General features: G+C 55.5%; 1 protein-coding gene across 1 annotated transcript; it reads left to right on the top strand.

The window, feature by feature from the left end:
- Nucleotides 1-824: 824 nt before the first annotated feature.
- On the top strand, nt 825-10,091 carry LOC149301719 (uncharacterized). The gene is made up of 4 exons (XM_089483376.1): nt 825-1,710; nt 2,931-3,055; nt 4,471-4,547; nt 5,617-10,091. The coding sequence occupies exons 1-4, from the start codon at nt 901-903 to the stop codon at nt 9,756-9,758; spliced, it is 5,154 nt and encodes a 1,717-aa protein (XP_089339502.1). The 5' UTR covers nt 825-900; the 3' UTR covers nt 9,759-10,091.
- The last annotated feature ends 4,741 nt before the right edge of the window (nt 10,092-14,832 follow it).

Genomic DNA, 14,832 nt, shown 5'->3' with positions numbered 1-14,832 from the left:
GTATGCCCTGTCTAGTTGCATCACCTGAAGCACCCCTTTCCTAGCCTCCCAGTTGTACCACAAGCTGCCCTCACTTCCCTTGAGGGGGATGATGGACTCTGAAGAGTTCACCTGGTGGCAAGAAGAGTGTGGCTTTGGGCAGGGAACTTGCTTGTCCATCTGATGGACCTCAAATGTTAACAGTGAATCTGGCCGTCTGGCTCTTGCTCCAGAGCTGGGATCTTTGCCCAGCCTCTGGGTCACAGAATCACAGAACCCTAGACGCAGAGGAGGGCCCAGAGCCTCACCAGCAGCAAGGACCTGTCCAGCCTCTTTCTGAAGATGTCCAGAGAAGGAAAGCCCTCCACACTTCTAGGCCATGGGCGCCATTGCCAAACCCCTCTTACTACCAAGATGTTCAGTCAGAATCTACCCTCCTGAGACCATGAGGCCTGGTCCTCCCCTTTAGGGCAGCCTTTGAGGGATTTAAAGAGGGAGATGCCCCTGTCACCCCTGGGCTGGACATGCCCAGCTCCCTCAGCCTCTCCTCATGGGCTTTGCTCTCCATCCCCTTGTTGCCCTTCTTCTCTGAACCATATCCACCTTCTCTCTGTCCGACTTAAAATGAACTCAAGGCAGTGGCCCAGAAGAGGCCTGGCCAGACCAGGGTCACTCTCCTTGTGGCCACCGCAGGGCTTGCCTTTTTCCCAGGGCTGGAGGATGGAGGGAGGGAAGGGGAGGGAGGTCCCAGCCCACTCCCAGCCCAGCCTCCGGAGCCTCCCCTCAGTATGAATAGGAGGCGGTGGTGGCTGGGCGGCCCCTTCATTCACTGGCCGACTCCTCTGCCAGGGACTCTCTTCCCACAAGTAGCGCAAGAGCTCTAAGAGGAGGCATCAGTGGGCTGCCCTTCTGCTGGGGTCAATGGAGAGCTTCATGAGCTCACGGTCCATGGGCGAGGAGTCCCTCCAGATGTGGGGCCTCAACAAGCGCCTGGAGGCCTATCTGGCCCGGGTGAAGTCCCTGGAGGAAGAGAATGGGCTGCTGAGGTCCGAGATCCAGAGCCTGAAGGCCGGGTCCCCCGAGGGCTCCTGCTGGAGAGGTCACTATGAGGAAGAGCTGGCCTCCCTTCGGGCCACCCTGGACCAGGCATTCCGGGAGAAGCATGTGGCCGAGCTGGCCCGGCTGGCCCTCAGCGACCAGGTCCAGGAGGTGACCGGCCAGTGCCAGAAGGAGCGGGCGGCCAGAGAGGAGGCCAAGAGGGCCCTGGCTGCGGGCAAGAAGGCCTTGGAGGAAGAGCGGAGGGCCCAGCTGTGGCTGCAGGAGAAAGCGGCCCAGCTGGAGAAGGAGGCCGAGGGGCTGGCGGAAGCCCACCGGGAGGAGCTGGCCGGGTTGGAGCAGGAGGCGGCCGGCTTCCCCCGGACCCTGGGGGTCTTCCAAGGGGTAACCCCCGGTTGCCCCCAGCCCCTGGAGGTGGAGGACTATGCCCAGCGGCTGTCAGCCATCTGGCAGGGAGCGGTGGAGACCTACAAGTGTGGGGTCTCCCAGGCAGAGGCCTCTCTCAGCCAGGCCAAGGAGGAGCTCCGGCGGGCCGTCCAGGGCAACCGGCAGAGCCGACTCCAGCTCCAACAGATGGAGACCGAGATGGCCGGCCTGCAGAGCCGCAAGGAGGCCCTGGAGGAGAGCCTCTCCCACCAAGGGCAGCTCCAGCAAGGGGAGGCCGAGAAGCTCCAGGTGGGTGGGTGGAGCTGGGTATGAGAGGCGCACGTGGATGATGGGGTGGCGGGAAGAGGCTGGCTTTAGGGCCAGGACAAGGTGGCCCCCCAACGACAAGCAAAATTCCCGCATCTGCCTCCAGAAAAAGACACTTCCCGGCTAGGCCAGCCATCTCCATCAACCATGGTCAGGGCCTCCTTGTCTTGGCAGTTCCCGGAAAGATCAACCTGTACACCAAAGGGGGGGATGAAAAGCATCGGCTCTGGGTCCTGAAAGGGGCCACCTTGGGCTGACCCATAGTTCTGAGGGCTCCTCACTTTGATCCAAGGGGTGTCTCAAAGGTATGGAGCAGGTACCCTTGACCTCGGAGTGGCAAAGAAGCCGCCGCACCTCAAGATGGTTACCCTGGCAACTTTCCGAGACCTTGTCCAACCCAGCTTGCTCTCCTCAGTGCCCACCTATCCCTCTTCCTTGCCTGTCCTTGCTTTCTTTGCTGATGCAAAAAGGAAAGACAAGAAGCTGAGCGGAGGCTGAGGCAGATGCCTCCTGCCATCCATGTGTTGGGGTCTTTGCTGGTCCAGAGAGACACCCCCATACACATGCACACTCCTCTGCCTCTGACCTTAACTGTCTCCTGTTGCCACCAAAGTCTGGTCCAAAGGATGTGTGGGGCAGGGGGGCTCCCCAGTGAGTGGCCACTGTGGGAAACCAAAGGCCCAGGGCGGGGGACAGCCTGGGAAGGTGAGTAGCTGGCTAGGGTCATCAGCCGCTCCAGGCACTCAGCTGCTGTGTCAAGGTATGGCCTTGAATGGACCACCCCACCCCTGCCCCATGGCTGAATGCCCCTGAGATGTTGAGGAGGGGCAGCAGCAGATGTGACCCAAAGCATCTGTGGGTGGGCTGCAACTGTAGCTGTGGAGAAAAGTGTCTGAGCATATCGTGACTCATGGGTCATTCAGTTCCCAGGGCTGTGCATGTGGCTTGAGCCGGCACACACTGCGTGTCGCTGCATTTCCTTGCATGTGGCTGAGAGCTAGGGCTAGGTTGTGTGAGGATGGAGCTAGCAAGCCCCTCATCCCTGGGAGGCCTCCTGGGGCATTTGCAACATGGAGGGAAAGCAGGCAGGCTTCCTTTGCCCATGGCTTCTGCCAGCCGTGCCAAGAGGCCCCAAGTGAGCTATGGGCAGAGGCTGGCAATATGGCCAAGCGATGACCTCTCCTCTCCCCTTCTCTGTCCAGCTGGCCGTGGAGTCTCTGGAGGAGGAGAAGCGCTCCCTGCGGTCCCAGATCGCCCAAGTCCTGGAGGACCGGCAGCAGCTGGCCCACCTCAAGATGTCCCTCAGCCTGGAAGTGGCCACCTACCGGTGAGGAGCTCCTGGGACCCCAAGGAAAGGGAGCACCCCATCTTCCTCCTTCCCTCCCCATATGGGCTCCCCTCACCCCTGTTGCCTTCTTGACTGGGGAGGGGGGCTTCCTTCCCACCCATCCCCAGGTAAAGAGGCGCTCTCTCTCTTCCTCTCGCCAAAGAAGAGAAACAGTTGTTGTGTCCTCCGCACATCTTTCTGGAGTCTCCCCCTCCAAATGGCTGGCTGTTCCTCTGCCCCCCCATGCCCCCCATCGCCTCCTGACTGCCCTCCCCCATGGGGAGGAAGGGGAGTTCTTTCAATGAAGCCTTTGCCTCATCTTCTTTTGCTCCCTCCCACTCCAGTTTTCCCACACCCCCCCCAAGGCCCCATTCCATGGGAACAAGGGGACCTTTGCTGCCCCCTTCTCCTCCCTCCAGATGGCTCCCAGGCAAAGTGGGGCTGGAGGGAGGGGGGAGAAGAGGGGGCCTGCCCCATTAGCATGAGAATGGGGTCCCTGCTGGCTGGGGGAAGAGGGGAGGGGTGGGGGGGGGCAAGGCCAGCCATGAGGTCACCCAGGTGGCCCAAGGGCTGTGTGCCAAGCCACAGGGCTGCAAGGGGGCAGCGTCTGAGGGGCTGTGTGTTTCTGGACCACTCCTCTGGCTTCAGTTGCCTCTGGGGAAGGGGCTCTGAAGGCAGAAGGGAGGAATCTGCCAAGGACCCTCAAATATCCCCCTGTGCCCCCCCATGGCTGAATGTTAGTATTGCTGCTTTTGTGAGATTCATCTCCCAATAAAAAAGGAAATGGGACCCTGCTTTGGCTTCATTGGAGTCAAACAAGACAAATGGATTTGGAAACAGGAAACATCAGAGCAATTAAAAACCCATCAGTCAAAGAGACCTCCTGCTGGGACTGCAAGCCCCCTTCTGCCCCTGTGGGGCTTCCCTGCCTGAGGTCCACACACACAGAGACCCACAGAGAGACCCACACTCCACAGCCCTGCTGCCTCTGGACAGAGGATGGGAGAGGGCTGCCCACCTTCTCTTGGCAGGGAGTTCCACACACTCAGGAAAGGTACCCGCAGGTGCCCAGATCCTAAAAAGTGGCTGTGGCAAAAGGAGGGGGGTCTCCTCTTTATGGGGGAAACCAGTACCAGTAGAGCCCTGAGTGGCTGCCCCGCTTGCATTCTCTTGCTCCCATTACTGGCACAATGGGGACACAAATGGGGCCAGAGACTTCGCCTTCTTAGTCCCTGTCCTGAAACACACCCTCTGGATTACTTCCAGCCAGAGCCCACCTATTCAACAGGTTATCAGCTGGAGAGGCAACCCATGGGTAAATCCCATTGACTGGGTGGGTCTAGTTAGGACTCAGGAATGGGATTCAGACCTCACCTAGAGAGAGCAAAGGCTCAGCTCCTTCCTTCCCCTTCCAGGACCCTTCTGGAAGCTGAGAGCACCAGGCTGCAGATGCCAACCGCAGTGGACTTCAAGCTGCCCTCCAGCCTCAAAGGTAGGAAGGTGGTGGCACTGGAGAGGGTCACTCTGGGGCTGGGAGGAGGACTCTCTCTCTCTCTCTCTCTCTCTCTCTCTTTCTCACACACACACACACACACACACACACACACACAACAGCAACAATAACCCTTCTGTGCTGATGCCATCAAAAGCAGCCAGGTGGGCTTTGGGCTCACCTTCTGGAGAGGGGACCCCAGGGCTACGCTGTCCATTACGTTACTTTGTCAGATCCCTCCATTAAAAAGACAACAATCAAAAGCAGCTGGCCCAACTACTCCATCAGCCAACCTGCCTCTTTGTTGAGCAATTGTTCTAAATAAAATGATGGATGCAAACTCTGGACGGCCAAAGCCTGGCTGAGTTCCCACTTTTGAAGGGAAAGGAAGGATATAAATAAAGGGATTGATTGATTGATTGATTGATTGATTGACTGATTGATTGACTGATTGATTGATGGCTGTCCGCATCATCCTCTCCTATGGGAGGGGAGGAGTACCTCCTTTTAGGATCGGGTCCCCCTGTGACATCCTGGCAGACACCCTCTCAGCTCAAAGGAGCCCTGCCGCTTTCCTCAGGGCTACCCGCTGAAATGGTGCAGATTTGCCTGTTCCATCAGTCCATTAATGAAGAGCTGGCAGATCTCAGGGGTCAGCTACACTTGGGGTTCTTTCAGTGGCACCCCAAGACTCCTAGACAGAGCCCAAGGCAAGGGATGTGGTCTTTGAGGGGAAGGACTGCAATGCCTCTGGGCACGTGCAGAGATATTCCGAGACAAAGAACATGCCCTTGGCACCACAAGTGGGCTTGGCTCCCAGCTTGGCTTTCCCAGCACTCCCTTCATTTCATCTGCCTGGTTCAGACAGGGAAGTCATGGGTGCATTTGGCTGCTGTTGGGAGTGGGGCTCCTGTGCCAGCCTTCTGCCAACCTCCCAGTGGCTCCCAAGCCTGGATCCTCCCCACCTCTGGCTTGCTCTACTAACACCCATCACCATTAATGAACCATTGTTTCTTTTACTGACCTCCAGCGCTAACAGCCTTGTCTTCTTCCTTTGTGCCCCCTGCAGATCTGAGAGCAGAAGTCAATGGCAGTAAGCCCCAAGCCGCCATGTCTCGAGAGAGGGGCCACCTGGATTCCCGAGATCCCTGGCCAAGTCCTGCCACCTTCCTGAGGGGAAGCACAAGGCTGTGGTCACCCAGGAGCCCCGGAAAGCCCTCCCTTGCATCCAGCCCTGCTTCTCTGCTGCCCAAGACCAGAAGCCCAGTGGCCAGGGAGTTCCAGAAAGCCAAGACCGTCCTTCAGTCCCAATCCGCCAAAGGTTTTGACCTGGCACTGACCCAGGAGGAGGCCCCGGTCCTTGTTGAATCCACTGCTTTCCAGCTGGGTGCATCCCAGCAAAGCCAGGTGGTGACAGCCACCCGGATAGAAAGTGTTTCCCAGTCCTTCTTCCGTGAATCTCACCCAGTGTCCGACTCCATCAGTCCCATCATTCCAAATATATTGGAAGAGTCCAGCCCCAAAGAGAAGGACCAGGAAGGAGGAGGAGAGAAAACTGGGACGCACATGGAGAAAGTGGAAGGGATAATGGAGAAGGAAGATGACTCTGAAGTAGCTAGGGAAGAAGAAGAGGAAGAGGAAGAGGAAGAGAAGTACCCCAGTGGCAGACCACCAGGAGAGACCCCCAGCCAGTTGATCACAGAAGCTTTAGCAATTGCAACCAAAGACATGAAGAGCACAGACACTCCTCCTGAATCTAGCTTGCTCAGCGTGATGGAGACACAAAATGGCTTCCCTTCCAATGACTCTTCCTCCTTGGAAGAAGAAAACGAAGCAACTCCTGCTCCAAGCAGGAAAGGGTTGGAAGGCATGGAGGAGCTACATGAAGACTTGAAGGGAAACGGTCAATCGGCTGAGTGGCCAGAGGACATTGAAGGCTTTGAAGCATCTGTTGAGGTAAATGGTGGACAAGAAGCCCATGCTGAATGTCAAGAAGAGGAAGGAGGGCTGTGGGTGTCCGGGGATCCAGAACCACCCTCCCTTTTGGAGAGCGGACTGTCAGAGGAGAAAGGAATCAGGGAACAAATTGCAATGGACATTCCTGTCACTGAAGGAATGGAGATTTACAAAGAAACCAAATATCCAGAGCAGAACAAGAGTGATGATGGTGGGCAGACACCTGCCTTCCTCTTGGATGAGCCTGAAGTTGCTTCTGAATGCCCAGCACCAGCGCATCATGTGGGGAAAGAGGCGCTTGCGGATAAGGAGAGCTGGGAGGCTGGCGCTGGCCACTGCCAGGATCCCGCCGGTGCCACAGGAGGATGCTGGGAAGAGGCAGAGGGAGGGACAGAAGACCTTGAGGTGGTGAGTACTGAAGCCCTCCACTTCTCGGAGGATGAGGAGAGGAGGGAGCTCTGGAGCCCCTCCAGGGAGAATGAGGAGTGTGACCTTCAAGAGAAGATGCCAAGAAGTGAGTTTCGGACAGAGGATGGAGGACCGGCCACTGGGAGTTTGTCTCCCTTGAGCCACACGGCTTTGCCTCTGGAAAGGTGTCAAGAGGACCTCTTTCTTCTGGTGGAGCAGGAGAAGCCTGAGGAGGAAAAAGGAGCGCTTTGCCAGACCGATTCTTCCTTGCCAGAGGAAGAAGCAGAAGAGGTGGCCTTGGAACCAGAGGCCTTCAGTGTGGAAGAGACTCTCTTGGGGAGTGTTTATTCAGCAAGGAATGAAGAAAACACCTTGCCAGGTGAGCCAGGGGTTACGGACAGCAGGGGAGCTGAGGAAGAGGAGGGTAAAGAAGGAATTGCCCTACCCAGAGATATCCAGGAAGAAGAGAATGATTTGGAAAATGAAGACTTCTCAGGCATGGAGGCTGTTGGCTTGCAAGAGGTGGCCTTGGAGCATCAGGAAGTGGAGAACGTTGTTCTGGAGCAAGAGATCTCCACAGGAGAACAAGTGGAAGGAGCCCTGGAAGCGTCTCTTCAGCAACTGCAGATGGAGCAGGAAATGGAGGAGGAGGAGATCCCCATGGCTTCTCCTGAGGCCGAGGATTGTGCCCTGGAGGGAGCCAAAATGCTCAAAGACCCAAAAGCCAAAGAGGCTGAGAAGGAGGAGGAAGGAAAGGCAGGCCAGGTCAGCCCCCGTCTTCACCTGGAGGAAAAAGATGGACCCCCAGAGGGCTCTGAAGCCCAACAGGCAATGGCTGAGGGACAAGGGGCTGCAAGTGAGCAGCAGGTTATCACTGGGAAAGATGAGGAAACTGACCAGAGCCAGCAGGGAACTGCCCTCGGGCAAAGTGCCACCCTCGATGCCAGCCAGGAAACTGAGGCTCCCTCAGAAGTACAGAGAGACACCCTCAGTGGTTCCGAAGACACAGGCCACACCGATGCAAGCGAACCTCAGTCACAGAATGACTCTTTGGAGTCAGAGGAGTCCCTTGAATCTCCAGATACCTCCCCGAATGCCACCTGCAAAGGAGAGGGAATTGAAAAAGAATTGGAAAGTGGGCAAGAGATTATGCTAGAGGAAACCTTGCCAGATCACACACCCTTGTGTGCATATTTGGCAGAGACGTTGGCCACAACCACTGAATCCCAGCGGCTTCCAGAGGATGAGGACGCTGCCAGAGATGGCTATGAGTTCCTGAAGGAAGAGACCGAGCAAGTGCTGGAGGACGGAGGTCCAAGCAGCCCCCCACCAAGAGAAAAAGACAAGGAACAGGAAGGGTTCAAGGAGGAGGAAAGCTGCCCTGTGGAGTCAGAGGAGACACCAGCTGCCAAAGATATGGAAGAAACTAAGACTGAAAGGCCAGAACCCCTTCAAGAAGAGAACCAAGACCCACACATAGCAAAACCTGAGCTGTCCAGAGCAGAAGAGCATTTTGCACTTTATCCTGAGCCCTTGGAGGCAGAATCCGAGAAAGAGGCTGAGGGGAGCAGCCTCCAACAGGGAGGCGATGTAGAAAAAGAACCTGAGTTGGCAGAGCAGACCCCTGAGGGGAAAGCCAAGGCAGATTTTGCCTGGAAGCCAGAGCAGGACAGCGTTTTCCAAGCGGGTTCCTTTGACCCCGGGAGCCTAGAGGAAAGTGTCCCTGCAGAAGATGGTGGCTCCCTGGAACTGAGCGACCAAGAGGAGGTGGAGGCTGAAGGCCCCCATAAGGATTCCCCTCTGACCAGCGTGGCTGACCTGGGGGAGATTGTGCTGGAGGAAGAAGAGCCCCTAGGGTTCCAGAGGGCCATGGAGGCAGACCCCAAAGATCTGACATGTGCTGAGATGGTGCTGCCAGGTGCCCCTGAACCCTGTCAGACCTCCAAGCTAGAGAGTCATGGAAGGGAGGAGGAACCTCAAGAGGAAGACCCTGCTGAGCTTGGTCCAAGGGCCAAGGGTTTCCCTGACCCCTCACCAGAGGCGACCATGAGCTCTTCACTAGACGGCATGAAAGACTCTGACATCCTGGAAATTGTGGAGCAAGCCCTGGAGTTCAACCAGGAGCTGATCAAAGCAGCTGAGCAGAGCACTGAGGTTGGACCACCATCCGCAGGGGAAGAAGCACCCTTCTCCCCAGAGAAAAAGAGTCCCGATGTTTCTGCCACATCATTGGACAGAGGCGTGCCCCAGATTGTGAAAGAGGTGCCAGAGGTGTCTTCCTCCAGTGCCAAAGACCCAGCAGGGCCCCCCCATCTGTGGACCGAAAGCACCACAAATGGGCTTCAGGCAGATCCCAGCACTGTGGATTTTGCTGGGGAGATGCTGAATGGCCTTGGGCCTCTCCTTCCCAGGACCATGGAGAGGGACATCAGCACTTCTGCAGAAGGACAGGTCAAGAAGATCACGATCTCTGAAGAGCTCCCCCGAGAAGAGATGGATGATGACCTCCCCATGGTAGACACCACTAGCCACAGCCTGCCTCAGACCCTGTCCGCTGTAGAGGCACCAAGAGCAGGAGAAGTTGGCTCCGAAACCCATGAAGAAGCTTTTCTGGACCAGCGAGGAGGGCGAGAGGCCCTGGAAGCACCCCAGAGCATCTTTGCTGAAATCCTGCAGACTTCTCGCGGGAAGGGAAGAAGGGAGAGGGATCTGGAGGACGTCTCCGTCGCTCCAGACTTTGGGGAGGACCTTCTCTGCCTGCAGCCCAGCCAAAACCTCAAGTTCCGACCAGAAGAAGATGAGGAGGAGGAGGAGGAGGAAGAGCCCTGGTCTCTGGAGGGCAACTGAGATCCCACCTGGCCCAACCATGAGCTCCAGCACTATCACGGCTGGCCAAAGGGGACATTTTCTTCCAAACCACTTCCCTCCCTCCCTCCTTCCATTTGGCAGTTCAAAGAGGCAGTCCAAATAACAATCAAAAGCTCTGATTACCTATAGAATATTTGCCCCTATAACACTTTGTGGTAGCTTTTTTAAAAGCCCGTTTGTTCCAAGGAGCATTCAAGTCCTGTGCCTTATAAGTCCCAGTGGGGCAGCCGTGGGGCTTGGCCTTCTGCTAAGGGTGCCCACCTCTCCTTATGCCGCACTGCCGGTTCTCCCTGGGATGCCCTGCGTTACCTCTGGCCCTGGCTGGGTGGGTGGGTGGGTGGGAAATTGGGGGGCCAGGGTCTTCCGCTCGCTCACAGGGGTAACTTGAAGAAAGTAGGGGGCCCCACAGCTGGGCCTCCTTTTCCCCAGAGCTTAGTGTGGGGTCAAAATTGACTAGACCAGAGAAGACATGGCTTCTGGTTTGGGCAACCTGGCTCCAGCCCATGAAAGGCAGCCGCTGGACTTGCTGGTTGAACAGGAGGGTCCCAGAGCTGAGGAGGGATGGGAAGGCAAGTTGGGCTCTGGAAAATACCCCAAAGTCCTCCCCATAAATGTGAATTAATAAAGTTCCGTTCCCTCCTCCTCCCCACTTTCCCTTTAACACTGTTCTTTCTGAGATAATTTCTAATCCATTTTGTGCTTGGTCCCCCCCCCTTTTTTTTTTGGTTGCTGGTTTGTCTGTCTGTCTTTCTGTGTGTTTGTGAGTGCATAATTTAAGAGCAACACCTTTGTGTGCTCTCTGTGTGCATCCAGGACTTTGCTTGTTTTTAAGAAGAAAGAAGAAAAATGAAATGCCTGTTCTGCACCTGTTGGCAAAGTGGGCAGAGCAGCCCCCCCACCTCTGCCCTTTTACTGGGATCTGATCACCCACCGTGGGGCTGGAGGGCGACAGGAGCAGCGGCCGGTAGGGGACCGCACGGCCCAAGGCCCATGGCTGCCTCGTGCCACCAGAGAGAGGCACCCATCATCCCCAGTGCCACTTTGCAAAGGATTCTGGGAAGGGCTCTCAGAATGCCCAACACTGCCACGTCCTCCATGGGGTGACAAACCACTGGAAGCCAACTCCAGTGCCTCTTTCTTAAGCTAATAAAGAGACATTACTTCCCACCAGGTCCAAACTCTCTGTGTCTTGTTTTTAAAACTGGACATTTGAAGGCAAAATGGTATATTCCATCTAACCATCAGCAGGGAGGACTGAGAAACCGAGAAGCAAGGGAATGTGCAAGGACAGCATAGGCAGGTCTAGCCAGCCTCTAGGAGAGGAAAAGGGGGTGGCTGAAATGCCTTAGCCCCTCCAAACTCTAGGCGCCAAAGGTCGGTCCCTCCTCCGGCCAAGGAGCTCTTCTGCAGCTGGCTGCCCTCTTTGTCCAGAGAAGGGCTGGAGGGAAAGAAGGGTCTTTGATGTTTATCACACTATACTCTTATAGTGCTACTATTCCACTTTAACTGCTCTAGCTGCCTCCTGTTGCATTCTGGGATTTGCAGTTTTAAGGAGAGGTATTTAGAATTCTCAGGCAGAGAAGTTCTCTGCCTGAGAATTCTAAATACCCCTCCTTAAAACTGCAAATCCCAGAATGCAACAGGAGGCAGCTAGAGCAGTCAAAGTGGAATAGTAGCACTATAAGAGTATAGTGTGATAAACACCTTTGTCCCCAGCAACACACTGACCACTAGTATTATTTATTATTATTAAGGACGAGTAGGGGTGAGAAAATAGGGGGAAGGCTGGGGGATGGCACAGAACCACACATATCCCCCACAAGTATACAGTGGTACCCCGGGATACGAAATACCCAGGTTACGAAATTTCCGGGATACGAAAAAATCCCATAGGAAATAATTGTTCCGGGTTACGAATGTTTATTCGGGTTACGAAAAAAAATTTTGGTGCTTTTTTCGGCTTTTTCGCACGAAACGCGGCTTTTCCCCATTAGCGCCTATGGCGATCCGGCTTACGAAGGCTTTTCGGGTTACGAACGGCGCCCCGGAACGAATTAATTTCGTAACCCGGGGCACCACTGTATTTGGAAGGGAGAGTCTGGGTTAATCCTCTGCCTTCTCACTTTCTTAGCCACTTTCAGCACTTCTCTCTCCTCCTCCCACTTTCCCTTTTTGTTTGCTTCAATTGCAGCAAACTGAGTTCAAGGTGCAGAAGTGGTTTGGACACAATGAACTCGGCAAGAAGGAGAGGAGAAAAGGGGGCCAAACCTTGCCCTTCCCAGGAGGCTCAGGCACAAACCAGTGGCTGCAGCCTCTTCCTAGCTTGTCTGTTCTTCCTTTTTAGTAGTGTTTGCTACACAACCACACTCTGTTTGGCCATTTTTAGGTCCGAGGTGTGAGTCCCTACCAAGACAGAGAGTGAGAGCCAACCCATCTTTGTGGAAGGAAAAGAAGGGAGGGGGAGGGGGCTTTTTATAGCACCCAGGAGGCCAGAAAGCCCCTCTGATGGAAGGCCTGAAGTATGCGCCTGCAGCTGGCTGATGCAACCCTGCGATGGTCACCATCATCTCCCTCGAGGCCAGAGATATTCTGAGAAGAGGAAGAGAGCTAAATGTGTCCCACCTCCCTCCCCCCCCCCCCCAGAAATGGGAGGCTGTGTTCCACATGCAACGCAGCTGGGCAGAGAAGCTGTGGGGGCATCTGCCTTTGGAGAAGGGCCTGTATTAAGAAGGGCCTGCTGCTGCCCATGGGTGTTTGGACCCCTTACTGCATTGCCACAGGGGGCTTTTCGTTCCTCTCAGGAAGCAAGGAGTCTTGGGCCTTACAGGGTTTGCCTAGATGCCCTGAGAGTGACGGGTGTGAGTGGCAGACCACCTCCTCCTGTGGCTCCCCACCCCTCTCAATGCAGCAGTGCCACCCAGCCCATGGCATTTCCCCAGACACATGGCATGCCCCTGAGTCACGATGAGACTGGAGAAAAGGGCTTCCTTTGTCAACTGGGGCGATGCCTGTCTGTCTGCCTTCCTGGCAGCAGGGCAAGTGGTGCCCAGTTTGCCTGGCCTGAGGCTCTCTCTCAATCAGACCTCTCCATTTGGGGGGTTAGATGACCAAGAGGGAACACCATGGAGACTGGTCAGCCCCGAGCCTCAAGGCAAGAAACAGTCATTTTGTTTCTCAAAGACCATGAGCTCATCCAGTGAAACTGGGAACATGGAGAGAGATTTTCTCCTCCATCCTCCTAAAACGAGATGATCAGACAATGCCAACAGGACATCCCTGCTGGCTCAGACCCTCTCTTTGTCCCAAACCAGAGGAGGAGAAGGCAGCAGCAGTGGCCACACACAGAGAGGGGCACTGGCTGCCAGCCCCCATCTCCCTCTCTTCTTCTCCCTGCCTCCTTCCTGGATGGATGCCAGGGTTTTCTTTCCTGAGGGGGACAGGGCACCTTCCTGCCCAGGGAATCTTTTTTGTCAGAGGCTGGCCGCCTGATGCATTCCAAGGCAGCAACAGCAAAGACACAAGGGGTCCCAGGAAAGCAAGCCCCCCCCCCCACCACCACCAGGCACCAGCTCCTCTTGCCAGGAGTAAGGGCTGGAGCCAGAGCCTGATAAGCCGCCTCCAGTCTCCATCTCAGAAAGTCCTTTTAAGGGCAGGCGCCAGTGGAGTTTTGGGCCAGCAAGACACAAATGGTCCCTTTCTCCCCTCAGGAGCAAGCCCTGGCCAAAGGCCTTGGCATCTGCCAGCCTGGGCAAGCGCCATCCACTCTCTCTCTCCTTCTCGGGTCTTGATGGCAGGCAGGCAAGCAGCGGTGTATCCTCTCCAGATGGCTTTCCCTTTGGCTTGGAGCCACACTCTCAGCCGGTTCCTTCCTCTTGCAAGGGCCACCGGCTGCTTCCGCCTCCAGGACTCCACCTGCAGACTAGCACTTGAGCTCCAGCCAAGGTCTCTGCTTGGCAGCTCAGGTCTCTCAAAGGGCAGTCTGGCGGCCAGTGAGGGCAGGTTGGCACCTTGGTCAGCCTTTCCCAGGTGCCTTCCAGCATGATGGTGTATTGCACAGCAAGTGGGGGTGCTTTTGCCAGTTAGCCCCAGGCGTATCAGAAAAGCAGCATTGCTGGGCTCATCCAGGGGCCCTTGCGCCCAGCTTTGTGTGGGCTGTTATGGCTGGAGCCCCCCATATACAGGGCTGTCTCATGCCTCTCCCCTCACAGCTTTTTCATCTGCAGTCAGCAGAGATGGTTGGGCAAGGAGGGCCCCCAGTTAACCGAGGGGAGTATCAGGCTCTGTGCCATTTGGATGCCAGCTGGGAAAATTCATGGGAGAGAGCGGCCCCACATTCTTGCCTTGGTTGTGATGACAAGAGCCTGAAAATTGGAGGGGGAGACAAAGTGCAACTCAACTGGGGGAGCTGCTGGGATTCCCAAACTAAGGACATGATGTGCAGAAAGACAAGAACACATGCTGGGGGGGGGGGGGGTTTAATCAAGCAGTCGCTACTCCCCAGAGAAATGGGAAAGGAAATTAAGACGAATGGCCATAAGTTGGGAACAAGGGACTCAAACTAGTCCACTCCCCTGGACCTTGGCACTGGTGCTCTCACCAAACTACACATCCCAGGTTTCTGCAAGAAGGGGCCATGGCACTGAAAGTCAAATCAATGGTGTGTGGGTGTGTATATAGTTTATATTTTATGAACTACAGCTGACTCAAGGGCCTCCATAAAACTAGAAAAACCACTAAAAACACCTCTAGGAATCTCTGGTCTAGCTCTTCCAGGGCAGCTCTATGGTCAACATCTGCCTGGAGAAGTGTTCTTTCTAGGAATCCCTAGGTCCTCCAGTGCCATTTCTGGCTATAGTTTTGTATTGGAGGAACTAGAAATACCTAGAGAGAACATATGAAGCCAAAGCCACAAATGTGGAAGGCCAAGGATAATTTAAGGAATCCATATGGAGAGAGCTCCTGTAGCCTCTTTGAGACTTACTGAAAGAAAGAAGTTGGCAGCAGGAGCAGCCAACTCCCTAGCAGCATTAAACAGCCATCCAGCTTGGCCCCT

The sequence above is a fragment of the Sceloporus occidentalis genome, unplaced genomic scaffold (assembly GCF_023333645.1).
Source record: "Sceloporus occidentalis isolate IW3139 unplaced genomic scaffold, rSceOcc1.0.p SCAF_20, whole genome shotgun sequence".
NCBI classification, from domain to species: Eukaryota; Metazoa; Chordata; class Lepidosauria; order Squamata; family Phrynosomatidae; genus Sceloporus; species Sceloporus occidentalis.
Note: the sequence above shows the minus strand (reverse complement) of the source record. Positions and strands in the feature narration are given on the sequence as shown.

Excerpts from the sequence above, each read along its gene's own strand:
- LOC149301719 (XM_089483376.1), top strand. The coding sequence starts at position 901 with ATGGAGAGCTTCATGAGCTCACGGTCCATGGGCGAGGAGTCCCTCCAG. Across the intron at positions 1,711-2,930 it reads GGGAGGCCGAGAAGCTCCAG|CTGGCCGTGGAGTCTCTGGA; the intron begins GTGGGTGGGTGG and ends TTCTCTGTCCAG. Across the intron at positions 3,056-4,470 it reads CTGGAAGTGGCCACCTACCG|GACCCTTCTGGAAGCTGAGA; the intron begins GTGAGGAGCTCC and ends TTCCCCTTCCAG.